This window comes from Balaenoptera ricei, chromosome 10 (genome assembly GCF_028023285.1).
Source record: "Balaenoptera ricei isolate mBalRic1 chromosome 10, mBalRic1.hap2, whole genome shotgun sequence".
NCBI lineage: Eukaryota > Metazoa > Chordata > Mammalia > Artiodactyla > Balaenopteridae > Balaenoptera > Balaenoptera ricei.
The window spans coordinates 3399357-3420666 of NC_082648.1; the positions used below are offsets into that span (position 1 = coordinate 3399357).

Here is a 21310-nt window from a genome sequence, read left to right on the forward strand (position 1 = left end):
TTTCTGTCACAAAAGACGAAGCATTTACTTCCTTCTGGCTTCACGCTGGGCAACCTGGGGCCCCCAGCTTCTCTGAATTACGATGGAAGTCGCTTTGCTTTGGGGTGAAAAAGTGCCCCCCCCCCCCGCATCTGGGGACGGGGACAAATGAACTGGTCCCCGTGGAGAAATGCTGCCACTCTGGAGCGGGGTGGCCCGGGGTCCTGGTACCGGCGGGAGAGTGTGACGTCAGCCTGCATCTAGCCCTGCAGAGAACTTGGGACTTACGGTGATTTTTCGATGATATGCACGCATCCCAGGAAGTTGGAGGGCAGCAAAGATAATCGCAGCACCATGTTTTTTGGCTTTGGTGCAGTCTGGGGTTGCTGGAAAGCTGGCCTCCCTTTTAATGAACTGGCATCGGTGACCCCAGGGCCCTGTCTAACAGCGCCCGGAGGATCCCAGGGCAGGAGGGGCAGTCCACCCCGGGGAGGCTGCTGTGCCCCCTGCTTGTGTGGGTAACCCCTGTTCGGGGAGTGTGCGGTTTTGGTACAGTTGGGTCTGTGCTGGGGACAGCGGTGACCCCCGAATGGGAAAGAAAACACCCTTCACCAGGGACTGAGCTGGGCCCGCAAGAGACTGGGGAGGCGAGGTGTGACCTTTCCTGGCCTTGGCCTCAGCATCACGGCGGTGGGAAGGAGGAGGAGGGGACTCCAGGACCCGGGACACGAGGGCCGGTGGGGGGATCTCTGCCCACTTGTAATGGCCACGTGGAGGGGGACGGGCTATGGGGGTCTCATGAATTGATACGTGTTCTTTGGAAAACTGCCAGCACCTGTGCTCTGTATTTCCTAGGATTTTCTTTTAGTTCTCCCCTCATACCTGGGAAAGTTCTTCCTGAAAATTCCCTGATTCACCCCCAGTATGACAAGCTAAGGAAGGGGCTATATTCTCTCTGGGAAGCAGTGGGGCTCCTGCAGGCCACGTGGTGACGGCCTGGTGGTCTGGGAGTGTGGGCCCAGGAGAAGTAGGCTCCGGGCAGAGCATCCCCTCTGCTCAGAGCTGCACCTTCTCAGCGGCTCCAGCTTTGCAGGGTCTGTGATTTGGTTTAATCAGGAAGGATTTTACTCCCACCAACATTAAGAGCTGAAGATGGTTTTAAAAACCTGGGCTTCCCGAGATTCAAGCCATGGACAGGAGACCCCTGACGGGCATAGGGCTAGAGACGGGGCTCGGGGCCAAGGTCCCCCAGGGGGACCTCTCCCGGGGAGGGGCCCAAGGCAGGCCCCTGCTGCCGGCCCTGGCGGCTCCACCCCGCCTGTGCCGCCCAACCCCGGCCCTGCAGGAAGGAACCGGGCCACCGGACACTCCCTTCCAGGTGAGAAGGCGTGGTGGCGGGCAGAAGGCTGGGTCTTCTGGGGGCAGAGCCAACCCTCCCTGCCCACCCGATGCATTTCCCGGGCCGGGGGGAGAAAAGCGCACCCAGCAGAGGCACGAGGCAGGATGCTGAGCGCGGGTGGGAAGCTCACGGGCCCAGTGTAAGCCTCCCAGAGGGGTCAAGGTTCCTAGCCCTGGTTCAGGGTTCAGGAGCAGGGAGGGAGCCCAGCCTGAGCCCAGCCCCCTGCGGTCCATGGGAGCCCATGCCCGGCGAGGCTCTGCCTGTGGTCTCCCAGCAGGTTCCGTCCCCGGCCTGGGGGTTCCGGCGGTGAGCCCACAGAAGTGCAGGGAGGGGGCTGAGGGTCCCCGGCCCGGGTGGGGGGCTGCAGGAGCCATGGTCTCAGGCACTTGTGGGTCCCAAGGGGCTGGGCACAGAGTAGGGGTTGTTTCCAGGAGCTTCTAGGCCAGCTGATGCTGACGTCGCAGGCCTGGCCGATGGGACTTGGGCCCCTGAACTTGCGAGGGGCAGTGCGACGGGGACAAGGTCGGCCGTTAGTAAAAATGCAGCTGGACCCTCCGGTGCAAACAGCAGGTGAGAATCATCCCGCAGATCTGCCGGGTGGAAAGAGCAGAGGGGCAGAGAAATCAGAGCTCGCTAGTGTGCCGGCCAAGGGCGCCCCGGAGCCGGGCTTTGCACCCCCAAGTGCCCCCTGGGGACCTGATCAGGGGCAGGTTCCGACTCAGGGGGTCTGGGGTGGGGCCTGGGACTCTGCATTTCTAACAAGCTCCCAGGTGGTGCTGGGGGTGGAGGTGGGGACCGCTTTGAGAACCACTAGCCAGGAGCGGTACTTCTCACACTTGGATGGTCACAGATCGCCCGGGGACCTTGTTATGCTGCAGATTACAATTCTGTGGCCTGGGTGAGGGCCTGCACGTCTAACAAGCTTCCCGCCCACACGGCGGCTCTGTGGTCCCAGATCTTCTCTGCAGATGGCCTGATTTTATTAGATCCCGAACGGTGACACCGCCACTCCCTCGTTGCTGGCTGAAGCAGCCTTTCTGGAGGAAAGTCTGTCTGTCTTGCTGCTCTCAGAGAAAAACAAGGCCCCGGAGTCGATTCTCTGGCTGACGTGCAGGAGGGGAAACTGAAGCTCTGAGTGGAGGGCCCAGGACTGTCACCAGCTCACCTTGTAAATCAGCTGGGGACGCGGCACCCACCCCAGGCCCGGGCAGCCTGCCTGCCAGCCCCTCTGTCCCGTCTCCTAGCGGCCCGGAGTCGGGCAGTGCCGGGAAGTCGCCTCCCACGTCTCACTCGCCCATCTCTAAACGCAGAGGGTGAGGACCTTTGTTCCCCACCTTGTTCTGTTTGCCTCCTCCTTCGTCCTCTCCCTCTCCTCCCTCGTGCGCGAGGATGCACTGAGGACGAGGAGGTGAGGCCGTGTCAGGCCAAGGAGGCCCAGGACTGGGACGGTGGCCCTGATAAAGATGGCGCCGCTGGCTTCCGGCTCCTGGCCCGCAGGAGGGGACCCTGGGAGGGCAGCCCATGACTGTGCCGTGGACAGGGGTCCAGGTGGGTTTCCCAAATATAGGAAACAGTACCCCATCTCTCCCAGCGGCTGCTGCTGACCTGATCTTTCCAGAGTACCTCTGGATGCACACGGAGGAGGGCAGGCTGATGAGGACGGCCTGGGGCTGGCAGACCCTAGTTTTTCTTTGAGAGACTCAAGGAGAGAGCAGAGGTCGAGCCCTTCTGTGCCCTCTTCCTCCCCCTGCTCTGTCCCCACGCGGGAGTTTCACCCCCTGGGAACCCAGCTTTCAGCTTTCAGCTTTGGTGCGAAGAGCAGCTAATCCACCTCTGGGATTCAGAGCCATGGGCTCAAAGGCGGCTTAGGAGGTTATCTCATCTCCCGCTGGCTTTAAGCGGGTGGCTGTCACAGTCATTCCACCCAGGCGGCGTGCAGGCCCTCTGCCCTGTCCCCACCTCATGGTTTGATGACTTGTCCTGGGGGGTCATCTTGTCAAGGGGAGGCCAGATGGGAGCAGCTGGACCGGCACAGACTCGTGGCTGCGTCCCCTACGGCACAGCTCTCACGCCGGGGAGGACCCGCAGGGCCGAGCGTCCAGCACGCGCACTCTGTACATGACATGTGTCCCCAGGGTGCCCCCGGGGAAGGCACGGCGAGGTGGACGTCAGCGCGTGTCCAAACACACACACACACACACACACACACACACCCCACCCTGATGCATGCAGAGGGGCAGACGATGTGCTCATCAACACGTGGGCACATGTACACACACGTGTACACACACACATGTGCACACGCACACATACACACACACCACTTCGATGCATGCAGAGGGGCCAAGGATGTGCACACACATTCACACGCACACGCACGCACACACACACCACCCTGATGCATGCAGATGGGGAATGGGCCCAAACTATCCAGTCCCTGAGGGACCCCCAGTGTCCCGTTCCTGATAGAGGACATGGAGGACTCAGCATAGATGGCTGTGAGCAGAGAACACACAGGCTGAGGGGGCTGCAGGAGCAGGAGGTGGCAGAGGGTGGGCTGGACAGGCTGCTGGGCTCAGCCTGCGTGGGGCACGGGTGAGCGGTGCCCTCTCCTGGCAGCCTGCCTGGAGGCGGTGTTTACCACACGCGGGCTTTTTAACAGGGGGGCCGGCATGCTTTTAGCCTCTTGTGAGGTTTCTGGGACGGCACCCGGCTGTAATTACAAGCATCAAGGATGGGCCAGGGAGGTCCAAGAAGCCGTTCCAATAAGATCTTTCAGTTCCCCTTTAAATGACCTGCAGATCCCAATCTCGCTGTCCTGTGGGTTTCCGGGCTCATGTTTCCATCCTACGCTATGGGAATGTCAGGGTGGGAGTGGGAGTGGGTTAGCTTCTATCTAGGGTTCTGTGACTTGGATTCAGTCATAACCTCTGAGCCCCAAGTTCCCCTCTATCAATAGGAAAACCTCCAGACTGTTCACAGGTCCAGAGCCTTCCCAGTGAGATTCTTTGAAACCCAGTATGACAAGACCAACACCACAGCACCCAGCCCCTTCTGCACCCTGAGCCTGTGAGAGGCTCCCTAGGGCCCTCAGGATAAACCTCCCCCACCCCCCAGCCAGCCAAGGCTTTGCACGTGCAGTCCCCTCACCCTGGCATGCTTCCCCCTTCTGCTTCTTTCTGTCAAACTCCTTCAAGGCTTAATTATATATCACTTCCTCCAGGAAGCCTTCCCTGACTGCCCATGATGGTTCGGGCCTCCTATGTGCTCCCCAAACCCCAGGGCTCACACTGTGACTGTGCGTGGCTCCTGTGTTCTGTGTGTCTCCTCCCCTTGAGTGAGAGCCCCTAGGAGAGGGCACCACGTCCTGCCGGCTGGTGTGGCCTGGCACTGGGCAGGGCGCCTGGCACACAGCAGCTCCCGTTACAAAGCTGACAAAGAGCGCTCGCCCTACCCCTCCTCTGCCCACCCTGCCCCTGAGAGGGAGGCTCCCGGATTCTGTGTGTGAGGAGGACAGTCGGAAAAGGCGCTGAGCCACTATGTCCTTTTTAGATAGAAGCTTCCTGGCCAGAATACGCTGGCAATTAGCTTCCAAAGTGACCTCAGCGTGGACAGCCTCCAAAGCGCACCCACAGAAGGGGACACGAGGGTGGAGCTGGGTCCCGGCCGGGTGCCCCAGATGTAGGTGAATAGGTGGGGCCGTGTTCTCAGCCCCGAGCACACACGTGAATCACCTGGAGGGATTTAAAAAGCACCTGTGCACAGGTCTCACCCCAGACCAACAGCCAGGATGTGTGGGGATGGGGCCTGAGCAGTGGTAGTTTTTAAACCTGATTCTACTGTGTGTCCAGGGTTGACACACCCGCCTAGAGAATCTTCGAGTTTTTCCAGGACTACAAGCCTATGATTTGGGGCACCTGTGGGTCTGGAAATCCAGTGTACGGAGTCACCCAAGACGGGAGGGTGGAGGGGCCCTGCCAGCTCTTGCTGAAAGCGACAGGTGCACCCCCAGAATGCACAGCCTGGCAGGTGCGGGACCTCCGTCCTTCAGTGTCCCCACCAGCCCCCAACCGCTGTCCCAACCTACAGCCAGAGCTCTCCACTCTTCAGGGACACTGCTGGCTGATTCCAGTTCTTTAAAAGTTGTCCAGTCGGGCTCCCTGTAAATTCCCCTTCCTGTTTCTGTCTGTCCTCCGGCCCCTCCCTCCCCCGCAGGACTGTCTTGGGGGGTTAAGGACCGGGAGGGTGCAGTCCTGTCCCCAGCTCCTGACCTCTCCCACTGCTGACTTCCAGGCCCCCAGGGCTCTTTCTCACGTTTCTCCTCCTGGCTGCACGCTGGACCCACCAGGGAGCTTTACAAGCACACTGCCGCCTGGCTGCCAGCCCCAGATGGCGTTATTTAATTGTTCTGGGGTGCAGCCCAGGCCTGGGGCGTTTTAAAGCTTGCCAGGTGACCTCAACATGCAGCCCTCAGAGGCTCCAGGAGGCCCGTCCCCCTCTTGCATCCTGGCCATCCAGCCCGCCAGCATCTCTGCAGGCAGACCAGCGTCTGGTCCACACGCCCTGGAGGCACACGCGATGTCTGCTGGAATCAGGTTTGCTACGTTCGTCGTGTTTCCTGCTTGGTCTTCAGAGTATTCATGAGACATCTACCTAACGTCCCAAGAAGCGGCAGCACCTCCGTCTCACTGAGGCGGGATCCTTCCCAGGAAGTAGGAAAATCGCGGGAGGCCAAATGCTTCCTGAGGGCTCTCACGCCAGGCTCAGCTCCCGAATCCTGCTTCCTTCCATCGGATCAGCTCTGACTTCATGTTGAATAACTGGGCTCCTGTGCAAGATTTCCAGGACGAGAGATCGCTGCTGCTTAAAAAAGGCTTGCAGACATCAGACTCCTCCATTTTCCAGGTAAAGAAACTGAGGCTCAGGAGGGAGGGTGGCTCCCCCAGATCACACAGAAGAGGGCGCTCTGTCTACCACGGGGGCCCTCTGACTCCAGGCAAGACTTCCCCCTGTTCCTGAGGACAAGGGGGCATGACATCTTGGCCTTGTATCTCCTGGGCCTGGGGGTCTCCAAAGCGCCAGGCTGGGCGGGTCGGGGGAAGGCACTGGGTGCCTGGTGGAGGATGGCAGCCGGGGGGCTGGCCTGGTTTGAGCCCCTCCTCGAGGCTGGGTGGTAGCTCCAGAGCCAGCCGGCAGGGGGCGCTGGAGCCCGGGGCTCGGCCGCCGCAGCGGAATAGACGGAGAAAATGGGCCAGGGATGGGGACCCGGCGGTGGCCCGGTGACACTCTCTGGGGCATGAGCACAGTGCCGCAGGGCGCTGTGGAGGATGAGCCGCCCTTGGTGGGGGTCAACGGGGGGCTGCGGGCACCTGCCCTCGACCTGGTGACCCGGCCTCCTCAGCGTTACTCCTACAGCTGGACTTGTCCCACCCTGACCTCACGCTCAGCGGTCATCCCGCTCCCTGCCCTTGGCCTCACTGCTTCATCTTCAGCTTCACGCTTTTGAGATCAGAAGTCAGGAGGAAACAGACGGAGAGTGCGGCCCAGGTCCGGCCAGTGTCCGCAGAGCAGGCCCCCAGCACCTGAGGTCGGCGACAGGTGTCCGGGAAGCTCGGGGGAGCAGGAGCTGCAGTGCAGAGCGTCCCCCCACCCCTGGTTCCGGCTTGCGGCTCCCCGGGGGTCAGTGCGCCGGGCAGAAGGCCTGCCTGGGCGGGCGCGAAAGGGCCGTGTGAGTGCCCCCCACCTGCCGCCCCCGGCTCGCTGCGCCTGCACCTGAGTGTGGGTGAGGGGGGCAGGTGGCCTGGCCAGGAGACAACTCGGCTCTGTTGAGAGACGCTGTGCCCACGTAGAAACGATAAAACGGTGGTGGGTACCATTTTCTGAGCGTCTGCTGTCTGCTCAGCGGTGAGCCGAGTGATCTATGTGCACGACGCCCGTCCCCTCTAGTCACCCAGCTGGGTACGATCAGCTCCTTTTTACAGATGAGGAACTGAGGCTGCGCCCGCAACTAGACTCCTGGGTGGTGGCCGGGGGAGGGGTGTGGAGCGGTGAAACGGAGCAAAAGGCATCGCTTATCCTCCGAGCACAGAGCTGGGTGTACATACCCCCAGGGGCACGCACACGTGCATCACACACGCGCGCGCACACACGCAGAGGAATGAGCGCGTGTCCATGCTTGAGAATATACACATATGCACAGCACGCCTAAACACATATGTGCATCCGGCCCCGACCACGTACACCCAGGTACATGCAGACACACCCATGGACCCACTCGGACCCCAGCAGGCTGTGCACACACACCCCCGCGTGCACACACAGAGTGCATGCACATACCTGAGCCCACACTCCCACTCCTCCCAGGTCTCTGTTCCTGACAAGCTCAAGGTGGCCCCAAGGCCCAGGTATTTTCCTTCATGTTTTCTGGGGAAGAGAGTGAACCTGGCTGCAGAGGGAAGAGGAGGGGATGGGGGAGGAGGGGGCAGGCAGGGCAAGGGTGGGCAGAGGGCCAGGATCTGAGACCTCAGCTAGTGAGAGAGGGCTTCAGAGTTCCAGACACTGCCCCCCGCACCCAAATCCCTGCTCCAACTCACCTGCAAGCAGGCCACCCCGATGCCCACCGCCCCCATGAGCAGCAGGTGGTCGGCCAGGAACTGCTCCAGCTTGGTGATGCAGCCTCCCTGTAACGTACGGAAGGCAGGTCACACACCCCTTGGCCCAGAAGTGCGTGAGGATGGGGAGGGAGGGCTGGCTGGGGCGCTACCTCCACCCAGCTCAGCGAGGCCAGATACTTAAAGGGCCGGGTCTAGCCTTTCAAGTGCCCGTGGGCTTCTCAGGTGGCCCAGGGGCGTGCCACGATGTCCCCGAATCTCCCAGGAGCGGCTGCCGCCCCCGGGCTTCGTGGGGACCTTGGAAGGCCCACCGCTGTCTCGTGGCCAGTGAGTGAGTATGATCTCCACCCCGCCCATCTCGAGCCTTTCCGGGCCGCCTGCCCGCCCCGGCAGGACGGGCACTTACCTCCACCTTGTAGATGTTGGAGGGGTGTGCCCGCTGGCCGCAGCGTGCCACCACGGTCTTGCAGCAGCTGTCGGGCACCCGGCGGCCCTCGGCCTCTGGAGACAGGATGTACGTGCTGTGCTGCCAGTCGGCCGAGCTGTTGCTTCCGCAGCATCTGAACTGGAGCAAGAGACGGGGCTGGAGGCGAGGAGACGCCCGGGGGGCGGGGCCCCCGAGCCCCTCGCTTCCCGGGCCGCAGGACAGCCTTCAGATCTTAATCCAGTCCCTCTCTGCTTCCGAGATTTCCTCCCTTCCCCTCTTTTGAGCAGGAGCCTGGCTCTGCGGGGCCCTTCTCTTCAGGCGGGTGGAGAGCCGGTGGCAGGAACGCCCATCACCACCTTTTTTGTTCAGCCACATCCTTTAAGGAGATTGCGCTGGGTGTCCCTGGGGCAGGGAGGGTCTGGGAGAAGATGTGGGGAGATGGGCGCCAGCGGGTCCCCCAGGGAGTGGGGCTGTGTACCACTGCGTGCAGGCCCAGGGCAGCACCAAACCACCAGGGGGTGCTTTCCTGGTCATCCAGGGAGGTAGGACACCCCCCAACCGGCACAGGGTCCCAGCCTTCCCAGAGGCTCAGATGCCCCCCAACCAGGCCTCGAAGCCTCAGATCCCCTAGACCTGCCAGACACAGAGGTGTCCCAGAGGCCACCACACAGCCAGCTCAGCGCTGAGCAGAGGGGCCGGCGTGAGTGCTGAACAAGACCAGGGTCTTCCGCACGGCTAAGGGGTGTGGGGAGCGCCAGCCCGGGCCTCAGGGGAGCCGGACAGCCGGACACGGTTTACTTCCTGCACCCCGAGTTGGGGGACTGAGCCTCAAGTCCCTGTAGGGGCCACAGAACACGGCTGTTGTGAGGCTCTCTGGTGCGTGGGGTGGAGGTACATTTAGTCCAGTTAACAAGCATTTATTAGGCGCCTACTGTGTGCCAAGAGTGAGGCTAGGCCCTGGGCCTGAACTTGAGTCAGAAGCGCCTGGCTTTCCCAAGCTTGTCACTGACTATCGCGTAGTAGGAGGGACGGAGATGCTCACGTGGACGACATACGCCACGGGCCTGTGTTCACGCACGTACGGTGACCACGGGGGGCCCCTCGCTAACCGCCTCCTCTGTACTGGGCTCGTGGCCGAGTGCTTTACGTGACCCGCCGCTTTCAGGCCTCACAGCAGCCCTCGTGGAGGTACCTGGTCATCCCCATGTTACGGGGGGCAAAACTGAAGCCAGAGGGGCTAAGCGACCTGTGCAGGTGGCACACGAGGACAGTCCCGCGGGATTCCCAGCACCCGCCATGCTGTTCCCTGCTGTCTGTGCTGTTCCCTTCTGCCTGATTCCTCAGGTTCCTCTGCTGCCCCGCGGGACCTCCCTGCGCTTGGCCAGCCTCCCACATAGGAACCGTGCAGGTGCTTACATCCTGCTGTAGACGGTCTACGGAGGCTGTGATCTCCGCAGCGCCCGGCTGCCTGTAGTTCTCGGCCAGGGTCCGGGTCAAGTGCTGCTTCAGCTCTTCGCTCAGCTAAGGAGGGTGGAGAGGGAAGGTGCATCAGCAGAACCACCCACGGGCCCGCTGCCAGGCCCGCTCCAAGGCCGCGCCCACTACTCTAGAGCTCCTTGAACTTGAACGTTGCTATGGCTGAGGCCTCCCACACAGTGACCTGGGACCCCGGGCGGGAGGCGGGGTCCCTAGAGATGGTGTTGCAAAGGCTGGGGACCTGCGTTAGGGGGAGTGTGATGGGCAGAGCTGGGAGACAGGTGGGGCCCCAGAGCTCAAGGCTGGTGGGGGCGCGGGTGAGGCTAGGCACCGGGTGCCTTTAAGTCCAGTCGTCCCTCGGTACCTGGGGGGTGGTGCCAGGACTAGCACGGCTCTTCTGCGTTTGCTCAAGGCCCTTGTACATAATGAGATGGCGCAGTATCTGCATATAACCTACGCACATCCTTCCGTACACTTTGAGTCATCTCTAGATTACTGATAATACCTAATGCAATGTAAACGCTGCGTAAATAGTTGTAAATACAATGTAAATGCTACGTAAATAGTTGTGCACGGCGCTTTCACTACCGTGGGCCCGGGTTCGATGCCTGGTTGGGGAACTAAGATCCCGCAAGCCACGCAGCACGGCCCCCCTCCCACAACCCCCCCCCCCCCAAAAAAAAAGTTGTGCACGGCAGATTCAAGTTTTGCCTTTTAGAACTTTCTGGAATTTTTTTTTCCAAATATTTTTGATCTACGATTGGTTGAATCTGTGGACCCAGAACCCATGAATATGGAGGGCTGTCTGTATCTGTTGATTTTTATTTTGATTACGAGGTGATATTCAAAATATTTACAATCGTTATCCTGAGGACATCCATCAGTCGTATGGGCGCTGGCGTGAAAGGACAGTGCAGTCATCTGTCTCTACCAGCCGAATATCACCCTTGAGTCACTGAGCACCCAGTGGGAGGGGACCTGACCATGGCATCCTTGTCCAATGCAGGCGGGCGAGGCCCAGAACCACCTTCATGTCGCTGCCTCCCCGCGCCCATGCACCCCTCCCCATGCTGTCCCTCCTGGGGGAGCCGATGGGGAGAGTACAAGGAGGACGCTTCACTCACCCTCTGGTAGTACACGTGGGCCAGGACCCCCGCCACCAGCTCAACAAGGAAGATCGCCAGCAACAGGCAGAAATACTAGGAGTGAGGAGAGAAGGTGGTCACGGCCGGGTCAAGCCTGGGCAGGCAGCCGGCCCTTCAGGACCTCTGACAAATGCTTCCCCAAAGCTGAGGGGGACTCCCATCACTCACAGCTTCTTCCTCCTCTTCCCAGCAGCCCTGGACACACCCGCCTCTCCTGGCTGCTGGCCTGGAGTTCCCCACTCCACCCTTCATGCACCGGTCTGCTGTCAGTTCATTAATCCGTCCACCCACCCAATGTTTATTAAACACCTACTGTATGCCAGGTATCGTTAAGTAGGGCAATTATTGGCCTCGATTGTTGGTGGAAGGGACAGATAAGTAAGTGACTACAATGTTGTGTTATAAATGCTACTATGGGGCAGGCCCTAGAAACTATAGGAGGCCCCAGGTCAGGGAGGGCAGTCAGAGAGGGCTTCCTGGAGGAGGTGACACCTGAGTGGCATCTCTAAGGATGAGATGCCAGGTGAAGGAAGTGGGAAGCACATGCCAGGTGGAGGGGAGAGCGTGGGAAGCCTGGAGGGTGCAGAGAGCTCCGGGGCGTGGGGGGGGCTGCAGTTCAGGGAGTGGGGAGAGCCGGTGAGGCTGAGCGTGTTGATGCTGGCTGGGCAGCAGCAGCCAAGGCTGGGGAACAGCAAAGCAGAGATCCTGGGAAAGGCACCGCCCTTCAAGGCCCTGCAGGGGGCTCTAAATTCCCCTCACCACCGCTCCGCACATGTGTCACAGCCCTGCTGGCTGGCTTCCAGGCTGTGCACTCGGCTGTGACCGGCAGGAGGATGGGCCTGCATCCCTCTCCCACTCCCACCTGGTGTCACTGCTTGGTCCTGGGGTGCTCTTACAGGAGCCAAGGGGACGGAAATGCATTCCAGGCCCACGTGGCTGGGAGGGGACAGGGAGAGGGAGAGGAGGAAGGGGAGGAAGAGGAGGGCGGTACTGTTGTCTGCAAGAGGCCCCTCTGGGGCAGCTCAGCCCCTCCCCCTGAGCACTGGCTGGTGCCGCCTCCTTCCCCCCAGGGCCGCCCACCCGCCTGGCCACGCCAGGGCCGCAGCCCCTGGTCACTGGATCACTGGATCACTGGGTTCCAGGGAAGGCTCCGCCTGGGGGCGAGCTCTGAAACTCCAGGGCTTATCAGGTAGGGAAAGGAAGGAGGGAGGGGATACAGATGGCAAGGAGACAGTTGCAGGGCGGGGACTGCGGGGCCAGTTCCGAGGTGATGCCTGTCCATGGGCCTGCAGGCCTGGCCCAGACACCTCCCAGCCCACAGGGGAGCTGCACAGAGAAAGAACTTTCCACCCAACAGCCAGGCTTCCTTTCAAGTTAAGTGAATCCCGCCCCCCCCCCATCTTACTGGGCCCCATCCCTCCCAGCATCAGAGCTGCCAGTGGTGGGGAAGCGGGGATGGGGGGAAGCGTTCCCAGTCTCTGCAGGAGCGGAGACCGCCGGGCCTAATCATCTGTCAGGCCTGAGGCAAGAGCACAGTGGAGGTCCCTGGTCCCCTTCCCTCCTAGCCCAGGCTCAGTGCTGCACCAGGAGAGCCTGCGTGCCCGAGACCTGTCCGGCCCGCAGCTCCTCTGACACGGCGGCCCCTCCACTTCCCCTGCCCGCCCGGCACCGAGGCCGCTCTCCTCCCTACGCGCAGTGACCGCCAGTCGCTCCCCTGGCTTCCTGGGTGCGCGCCGCGTGCCCACGCCGGCCGTGCCGGGGGAGGGCAGCGCTGGCCACCTTCCTTCTGCAGCGGGGGCCGAGGCTCCTCTCCGTCACCCCTCCAGCTGCGGGTCACGTGGGAGGGTGGTCCTGGAGACGTGGCAGTGTCGTGCTGCTCCGGGGACGTTGCTGCCACAGGTGCTGTTGAAGCCAGGCTGGGGAGGAGGGTTGATGGGAAGGGAGGGGGACCCAGCCACATCCTGACACGATGGCAGGCTAAATGAATACCTGCCAGGCCCTCAAAACTGTTCTGACGCATCAGCAGGCATCAAACAGACTACCCAACCTGCCGGAGTCGTCAGGAGGGGAAGGGCGGTCCCGACAGGCTGTGACGCTCCCTCCCACCCAGGAGCTCCGGCCGGCCGTAAAGATGCCTTTGTGAGGGGGGTCAGGGCCGGGCTGGGCTCCGCGGGACGGAGGGCGGCTGGGTGGTCGGTGGGCACGGGCACTGGTTCCGGGCAGTAGCTCCAGCGGCAGGAGGGCTGCAGGTGTGTGACTCACCTGCGCGGGGGAGGCCCTGAATCATACAGAGCTCGGGGTGACAGTCCCCACTCACTGGGATCCTGCCGCCCCGGGATCCTGGCAGCCTGGCTTCTGGAGCTGGCCGGCTGGAGCCTGGGCAGCGGGGCCGGGCTGGAGGGCTCTGCCACGTGGCGCCCTGAGCTCTAACACGCCTCGCCTCTGCCCTCCGCCTTGCCCTCCGCCGAGCCTCCCCTGACGCCCCGGGTCCAGCCAGGTCATCTCCCCCCACGGCGCGGGGGCTGCCTGCGCGCGCAGTCCCGACGGCAGGCCCGGCCTCCCCGCCTCCTCGCCTCTGCCCGTTCCCCTGCCTGGAGTTCCAGACCTGCCTGGCTCTCCACACGCAGCCCCGCCACGGCCTCCACGAGCCCGCCCTTGGGCCCCAGCCACGTGCCTGCAGCCAGCGCTTCACCTGCCTCGCGTCCCGACAAGAACTCCCGCTCTGCTCCTTCTCCCCCAGACCCGGGTCCCCCCCTGCCTGCCTTCTGCGCCTCACGCTGCAGCCCCGGGTGTGGGCGTGGCCTCCGCGGGGGTGGGGTGGGGGAGGGACGTCACTTCACCCACTGCTCCCAGGAGCCTGCTTCTGGTGCTACTGTGCTGTCTCTCTAGGATGACCGTGAGCTTTTGGGGAACAGGCACCCTGTCTCAGGTTCCTCCGGCTCTTCCGCAGGGCCTGGGGCCGAGCTGGGTCTAGATGCTTGGAAAGCAGCCCTGGATTAAGATCTGCAAGTGCGCTTCTTACTAAGCGTGCCTGTGAGACGGGGAACTGGCCAGAGCACGCAGCCCACACGTGGGGGCAGCAGCTTAATCCTTTTCTGATCCGTGGGTGGCGTGGAATTGTTACTTTCATTTCATTTATACCAGTGGTTCTTCACCTGGCACGATTTTGCCCCCAGGGGACGTCTGGCAATGTCTGGAGCCATTTTTTGTTGTCATAAGTCGGGGAAGGAGTGCTACTGGCACCTAGTGGGTGAAGGCCACGGGGACACGGCCAAGCCTCCCACCATCACAGGGCAGGCCCCACGGCAAAGATGATCTGGCCTAAATGTCAAGGCCAGTGCCAAGGCCGCCGAGAAACTCTGATTTACACATTTACCTTCAGGTTCTAAGGCTGATGCTGGGGCTTGATTTGCACATGTGCCCGTATGCACTATTGGAGACATGACAAAAAAGATCTGAGGAAGGTTCTCTGGTTCCTGAGAAGCCTGAAACAACACGGACAGAAGCAGGTGAGGGGTTTTACCCTGTACCTGCCTTGGAGGGCAACTTTGGGGCAGGAAGTTGCTCACCCCGACTCAAGGGAGGATCAGGGACGCCTGCAAGGCTTCAGCTGAGGGCACGCTAGGACCTGGGGTGCAGGGAGAAAGCTGCTGGCCTGGCTGTGCCCTGGGGCCCCCGGGTGGGTCCCTGGGGAGAAGTGGGCTCTCGAAGTCTGTAGATAATGGTTGATTCTGGGAAGCCTGAAGAGGTAGGTTCTGGAGCTACAGGCTACCCTCTTTAAGCTTGGTCTGGTGTGGGTTTGGAATTATTGAACAAAAGTCAATGAAAAGCTCTCAGATCCCCTGTGAGTAATTTGGAGAAGTCATGTTTCAGTATAAGTCAGGACGTACCGGACCCTGAGCCCACCATTCCCAAGAGACCACCGGAATTCCTGGCCTGTGGCTTAGCAGGTGATGACCCAACTCAGGGGGTGCTGCCTTCTCCGGAACAGAGGAAAGGCAGGTCTTCTACAGTGGGAGCAGTGGAGAGCATCCCTTCCACCGAAACACCCCTGAAAGCCCCAAGTTAGCCCTCCCGGGCAGACTCAGTGCCTTATCCACCTGGGGGGTCCCCAAGCGCACACGCTGGGTGCTTCCTGCACGGCCCCGCTCATCACGGTGCTCTGTGGGCGCCAGCATCACACGTGTGTGTGGAGAGCCTACAGCCTGGCCGAGGCCACGTGGCCGGCACATGGTTGAGTCTGGAACTGAACCCGGGGATTCTGGCTGCAGAGCTTTGTGCTCACGCGCCGGGTCACCCTGATGGCTGATGGTGGGCTTATGGGCTGGCTGAGCTCACAGCATGGGTGGGGGGCAGGGTTAGGTGGATGCCGGGTGTCAGGTGGTGACAAGAGACAGAGGGGAAACCCAGGCACAGGAGGGTCTCTCTCCGGCCCCCATGCAGCCTCCAGCCCTCAGAGCCAGCCAGGCAGGCTAGGTGCGGCCCCTCCTGGGCAGGTTCCCCGGCCCCCAGCAAAGGGCCCTGTGCCTTCACGCCTGTGCTGGGGTCATAGCCGCAGCTCGAACGCCCACGTCTGTCCCCTTCGCTTTACTCAGCCCGGCCTGACCGTCTGAGAGTCTGGGGGCCGCACAGCTGGGCTACACCTCGAGAGTGCACACAGGGCTGCACCTTGGTCTCTGCGGGCCCTGCCGGTGTTCGCTGCTCCGACCACGTCTGTGCTGTGCAGCTGACAGCCGTCAAGTGTGAGCTTGGTCAAGGCCTCCACAAAGCCCTCCTGGAGCCAAAAGGTCCTGACTGCGACCCTGCGGCCCTCGCCCTTCCTTCTGACCCCCGCCTGACTCACTGGCCTCACGCCTGTCCCACTCCCAGGAGTGTATAGGCTTTGAGCCCCGTGTGCCCTCCTGCTCTGCCCTGGCCCTGTGAACCGCGGGGCGAAAGGAACCCACCCCACGCCAACTCCCCCTTGACCCTCAAGCCCCCTCTGAGCTTTGTGAGCAGCCGGCCTCACGCTCAGCCCCACCCCCAGTCCTTCCAGAATCGACCACCAGAATCCTAGTCTGATAGAAACCAGTAGTGAGAATTCCAAAGAAAGCTCTTGTAGCCTCTGCCCCCAGAGCCCTCCATAAGGACACGCCACTTCCAAATACACCAGACTGGACCCCAGACACAGAAGGGACCAGCCTGGTAAGCACAGAACGGGACCCAAACATTCCCCTCCACCCCTGTACCATCTACCAAAGTTTTTTTTTTTTTCCCCTTTAATTCTCTGATGGAACAGTTTGAACTGGAAGGCAAAGTTGGATATTTTCTAAAGCTACAGATCCCAAACGAAGCTGAAACGGCACAGGACTCTCTGAACCAAACCGATACTTTCTTTAATAAGAGGCTCTGCAGGACCCATGCAGAAATATTCCTCACTGTGACATTTAGGTGATTAATTAGAAGGTGAGTCTTCAGATGGATTTACTCTGCACGGGGCCAAGCCGAGATACGGTTTCTGGGGCAGATTCACTGGTGCCCACAAGAGCGGGCAGCTCGGCCCAGCTGGTGCCATCCTTGAGGTAAATTTTAAGAACTTTATACCATTGGACTTGCGGAATTTCTCCACGGGATTGATTCTATCACAAAGAAGGGAGCTTGGCCGAAGCTTTCCTCCTCTGTCCCCTCTGCATTCTGCATGATTAGCGATGGAAACCAAGCCACAGCTGGAAACCGGGCCCAGTGTCCAGGCAGGCGGCGCTGGGGGTAGAGGAGCCGGCCTACTCTGAGGGAGATAGTGAAAGAGCAGAGTCAGGGTGCAGCCGAGATTAAGTCACGGGGAGAAGAGCTGGCCTGCAGCCCCCAGCTTGGCTGTGTGAGCTGATCACAGCCATGGGAGGGTCAGGGAGCTCGGAGCAGCCAAAGAGGCTGGACCGGAAAAGGCGGAGCCAGATGCTTAAACAGCAGTGACCTCAGGGCGCATGATTTTCTGGTAATTAACCGCCGGCTGGAGGCTGTCAGGGCTCAGGGCGCAGCTGCCTGCCTGTTCGTGCAGAAAAGAGAGGATGTAGATTTTGGAGCCTTGAGCCATTCCAGTAACAAGATGTCACTGCTGGAAGGATGAAGGTGACCTCTACCCTCCTGGCCCAGCCCAGGGCTCCCAGCCCAGGCCGTCCAGCCACGGCGACTTCAGCTCTGGGCTGCTCTGAAGGATGCCAGAGTGTGCTCTGGCCCATGTCTGATGCTAATACAGTATTGTGTGCTGGCCCAAGGGGCTGGGAGCGGAGAAGAAGACCGGGGCTGGGGAGAGGAGAGCCGGTCCACAGAGGGAGGGGCAGTTGGAAGAGGGCAGAGGAGGGAGCAGATTGGCCAGGGGGAGGCAGGAGGCTTTCAAGGGACACATCTAGAGGATGCAGCTGAGGCCGTCCAATGCCCGAGCCAAAATGTTGGGGGTCCAAAGATCATACTGTGGGGTCACAGGAGGAGAACACATTTCCAGAACCACAAGCCAAAGCCAGGCATCCACTGGATTTCAGGCTAGGACTGCTAAGAGTTCAGCTGTGTGGGCGGAGAGAGCAGGGTCCAGAGGGGATGGCAGGGCCTGGCTGGGGGGATGAGGACCAGGCTCGCCTGGAGGTAAGGGGCCCAAGGACTTGGGGGATGCCACTGCCTGATGGATTTGGGCTCGGGAGGGGGGAGGTCACCCACTGCTGCCTCCTACGAGTCCCCTGGGAGGGCCTGGATGTCCCTTGGGGCTGACTTCTCACGGGCCCTGGAGAGACGTCATACAGCCTGCGGGCACCTGTGCTCACGCCGGCACAGATGAGATTGTGCAAAGGGCTGGGGTAGCACGAAGCAGGTGGCAGGGACCCCAGGATGGGACGGGTGCCGGGGTGCCCAGCATTGGTCGTTCTAGGACAGAGTTGGCTACTGGGGGAAAGGGAGGCTGAGCAGAGCTCCTGCCAAGCCTGGAGGCTAGGAAAAGTCCGGGGGCTCGGAGAGGTCAGGGGCGCTGATCAAGCCAAACGGGGATGTCAGCCACCCACACGGTCCTCTGTCCTTTCATACAGGTGCCTCGTACTCCCCACTAGCCTCCAAGCCAAGACGGGGTCTTAGTCCCTTCCGCGTCCTCTCCCCTGCCCGCCCTGCCTTGTGCCCAGAAGGGCAGGAAGTCTGGGATGTGCTGGAAATGCTTGTTGAGGCGGATGAATTAGGCGGCCCCATCAGTGTAACTTGGAGCATGAGTTGCGGAAAATTGGAGAGGAGAAGGCGGCGGAAGGTAGCTGGCTGTAAAAACTGCCCCTTGTAGATGATTTGCGCCTACAAGCAGGCGGGAATCAGTTATATCTGCTGCAGCCCAGGAAAGGTGGGTCTTGAGCCCTGAAGGGTGCTGGTCAGAGAAGAGAGTGATGTCACACAAGGCGCCCTGGCCTGGGAGTCTGGCCTCTGGGACAAAATGCTGTGTGACCCTGGGGGAATCCCTCACCCTCTCTGGGCCGTCTGCATGAAATGTGGGGCTAAGATGGGAAGAATGTCTTGGTGCCACAGCTGCATCCGTCTGTGCAGTCAGGACCAAGCCTCCTCTGTCCTGGCCTCCTGCCTCCCTGCAGGGACCTCTAGAAGGACACCCGGATTCTCCCCCCATCCTTACTCACGGCTACTCCAATCTGCTTGGCCAGCGGGCCTCCCTCCCTCCCCTTGGGGCCAGCCTGTCCTCCGGATGCCACATTCTCTGCTCGCCACCGCACGGTGGGTTGAGTGGTACCCTTCTTAGGCGTGTACGCATGTCTCCCCAGAGCTGGAGTTGCTGAGGCTTCTGGACACAGGTGTAAAGCCACACACTCTCCTCAGCTTCACTAGGAATAAAGATGACATTTGACTGCCATCTCTCTGTTTCCTGCTCTTATGCTCCATTGATTCTAAGCACCCCTAAAGCCTCCGTGTGATGTACGGTGAGATGGAAGAGGGCACCCCGTGTCCCAAGGCCAGTGCCAGGACCCGACACGAGGGCAGCATGTCCAGACGGCTGTCCAGCCACCACTCCCGTCCTGGTCCCAGTGGCGGAGGGGGCCTGCAGCCCCAAGTCTGTGACGCGCTGCTACCACTGCCAAGAGGTTCGGATCAGCCGGCGCACTCACCTCACCGATAGGAAGGAAGGTGGGTCCCGCCCCCTGCCTGCACCCGTGGCTCATGCTGGCCGGACAGGAGCTGAGACCAGCTCTGCAGGGCCAAAGCAAAGCGGGGGCAGTACCCAGCTGCCCCCGCCAGCCACGTCCTTCCAGGAGTCCCGTCAGAGTACAGCAGGAACACTGCTCTCAGCAACCTTGCCAGCTGCCTACACGGGCGCTGGTGGGGGGAGCTTCTCCTCTCAGATCAGCTCTCGCCAGCCCTCGCCAGGCCTTCCTTGCTGGGCGCGTGCTTGTGGCATAGGGCTTGTTTTAACGTTAACGTAAGGAGTGAAATGATACTGGGAAGAAAAAACGTCTGCATACACCCGGGGCCTCCAAATATTTGTTGAAGGACTATCTGCTGTCCAGATCACCTGCTCTGAGGATCTCCTCCGTTGAAGGGCTCAGTGATCAGGGCACTGACTGTGCCCAGCTAGGTGACAGGGACCAGAGCACGTCCCCTCCCGGTGACGTGGTTAAACCCAGACTCTGTTGAGGAAAGGAAGCAGGAAGCCGAATGATGGAAAGGCAGAGGATACTCCCCCAATCAACTCCGGGGTTTGGGATGCAAATAGATGCCGTTTACCAACCATCCCTGCCCTTCTGCAACGCACAGTACAGACACAGGCACACAGATGCAAAGGGACACAGACACCCACACACACTCTGCCTCTCCGAGGTCAGTCTGCTCTGAGACCGCCTCGGCCCCCACTGCGGGGTGATCACCCACCCACACGTAGCTGAGGTAGACTCATCTCCAACCCAGCCGAAGCACTTCTTCGGTGCACAGCCGACCCCTGCACCCCGCAGCGCCCTGAAGCCCGCCCTCCACTTCCCAGTGCACCAGGTGGCAGGCAGCTGGGTAACTTGTCCCCAGTTCTCACCTCCCTGCTTCCCCTTTCACCTGGGACGCCAACGATGGGCCCCGAGTCACGAGAAGGTGCGTGTCCACTCCCTGTGTTGGAGGTGTCCAGGAAAAGGGGACCGTGCCGGCTGCGACAGCGGAAGGGCCTGGACCAAGCCGGGGTGAGGGCCACGTGACCTCAGGCAAGTCTGTTTCTCTGCGGCTGAGGAGAGGGTGGGGAGTTCACTCCTCAGCCGCCTGGCAGCCCTTTCTGCGCAGCCCCTGAACCAAGTAAGGCCAGCAAGAAGGAGGCTGAGGGGAAGGATCTGCGGGGCCTTGAGAGGAAGGGGCCACATCCATCAGGCTGCCACGTGCAGCCCAGGGCCTCTCCCGCGTCGGTGCGACAGGCCCCTGCTGGGAGAGCGGGCTGGGGTGACCGCGGGGGCTCTCGTGCAGCATCTCCAGGATGGCTCTTGAGGTTATTTGTGCCTGCTTCCCCAGGAGCCTGGCGAGGGTCCTCCTGCCCACGCCAAGCGCATGAGGAGCGGCCCTCTCCTTCCGATGGGGCGGAGCTGGGGTTCCCCAAGCCTGGGCTGCAGGACCCATTCCTTTGACGCACGTGGGCAGTGACTCGAAGGTCAGAGTACCACCAACAGACGAGGCTGTGACCACCCAGCTGGGTGGCTGGTAGGGCCCTGGCAAAGTAACGTGTGGGTGAGGAACCAGCCCGGGGAGGACACGGTCCAAGGCCTGGGCGAGGGGACCCGGGCACCCTCCACGCCGCCTCCATCCCCTGCTTCTACAGAGACAGTGGCCCAGCGAGCTGTGGGGACCCTGGGAGTCACGGGCCTAAGAATAACTCCGTTTATTCAGGCTCCTTCTCAAAGGAGCTGGTGATGGTGATGCAAATGATAATTATAGCCACACTTTATGATCTTTATATAATGTGGTGACTCGTTTCCTAAGAGCTAAAATACTGTCTCGTTCTCCTCCTCACTCCTCACCCCTGAACGGGGATGGGGATACCAAGGTGGCCGGGAGTGGCCGGGTGACTTCCCAGAGGTCCCGAGGCAGGCCAGGCGGGATGCGCTACGAACTGCTTTTCAGCCGCAGTCCTTCCTCCTTTGGTTAACCACGTCTGGATGTATCTGATGGAAGTGTTGCAACTTGGGGTCCCCTCATTTTCAGAAACTCTTTCTACAACTTCCTTCTTTGAGTCCATCCCCTAAATAGAAAAGAACCCCTCACAAAGACCAGTCGAGCCTGAACCATCTATCCTAAT

General features: G+C 61.1%; 1 protein-coding gene across 4 annotated transcripts in view; it reads right to left on the reverse strand.

Annotated features, from left to right (window-relative positions):
• Positions 1-21310, reverse strand: part of TSPAN11 (tetraspanin 11) — a 64191-nt gene continuing 42881 nt past the window's right edge. For all 4 annotated transcript variants that reach the window (XM_059935126.1, XM_059935127.1, XM_059935125.1 and 1 more), the window contains 5 exons: positions 11017-11091; positions 9833-9937; positions 8396-8554; positions 7972-8058; positions 1-1968 (listed from right to left, as the gene is read on the reverse strand). In XM_059935126.1, coding sequence (XP_059791109.1) covers positions 1909-1968; positions 7972-8058; positions 8396-8554; positions 9833-9937; positions 11017-11091 — 486 coding nt within the window. In that variant the 3' untranslated portion in view covers positions 1-1908. The remainder of the gene's footprint in view (positions 1969-7971; positions 8059-8395; positions 8555-9832; positions 9938-11016; positions 11092-21310) is intronic.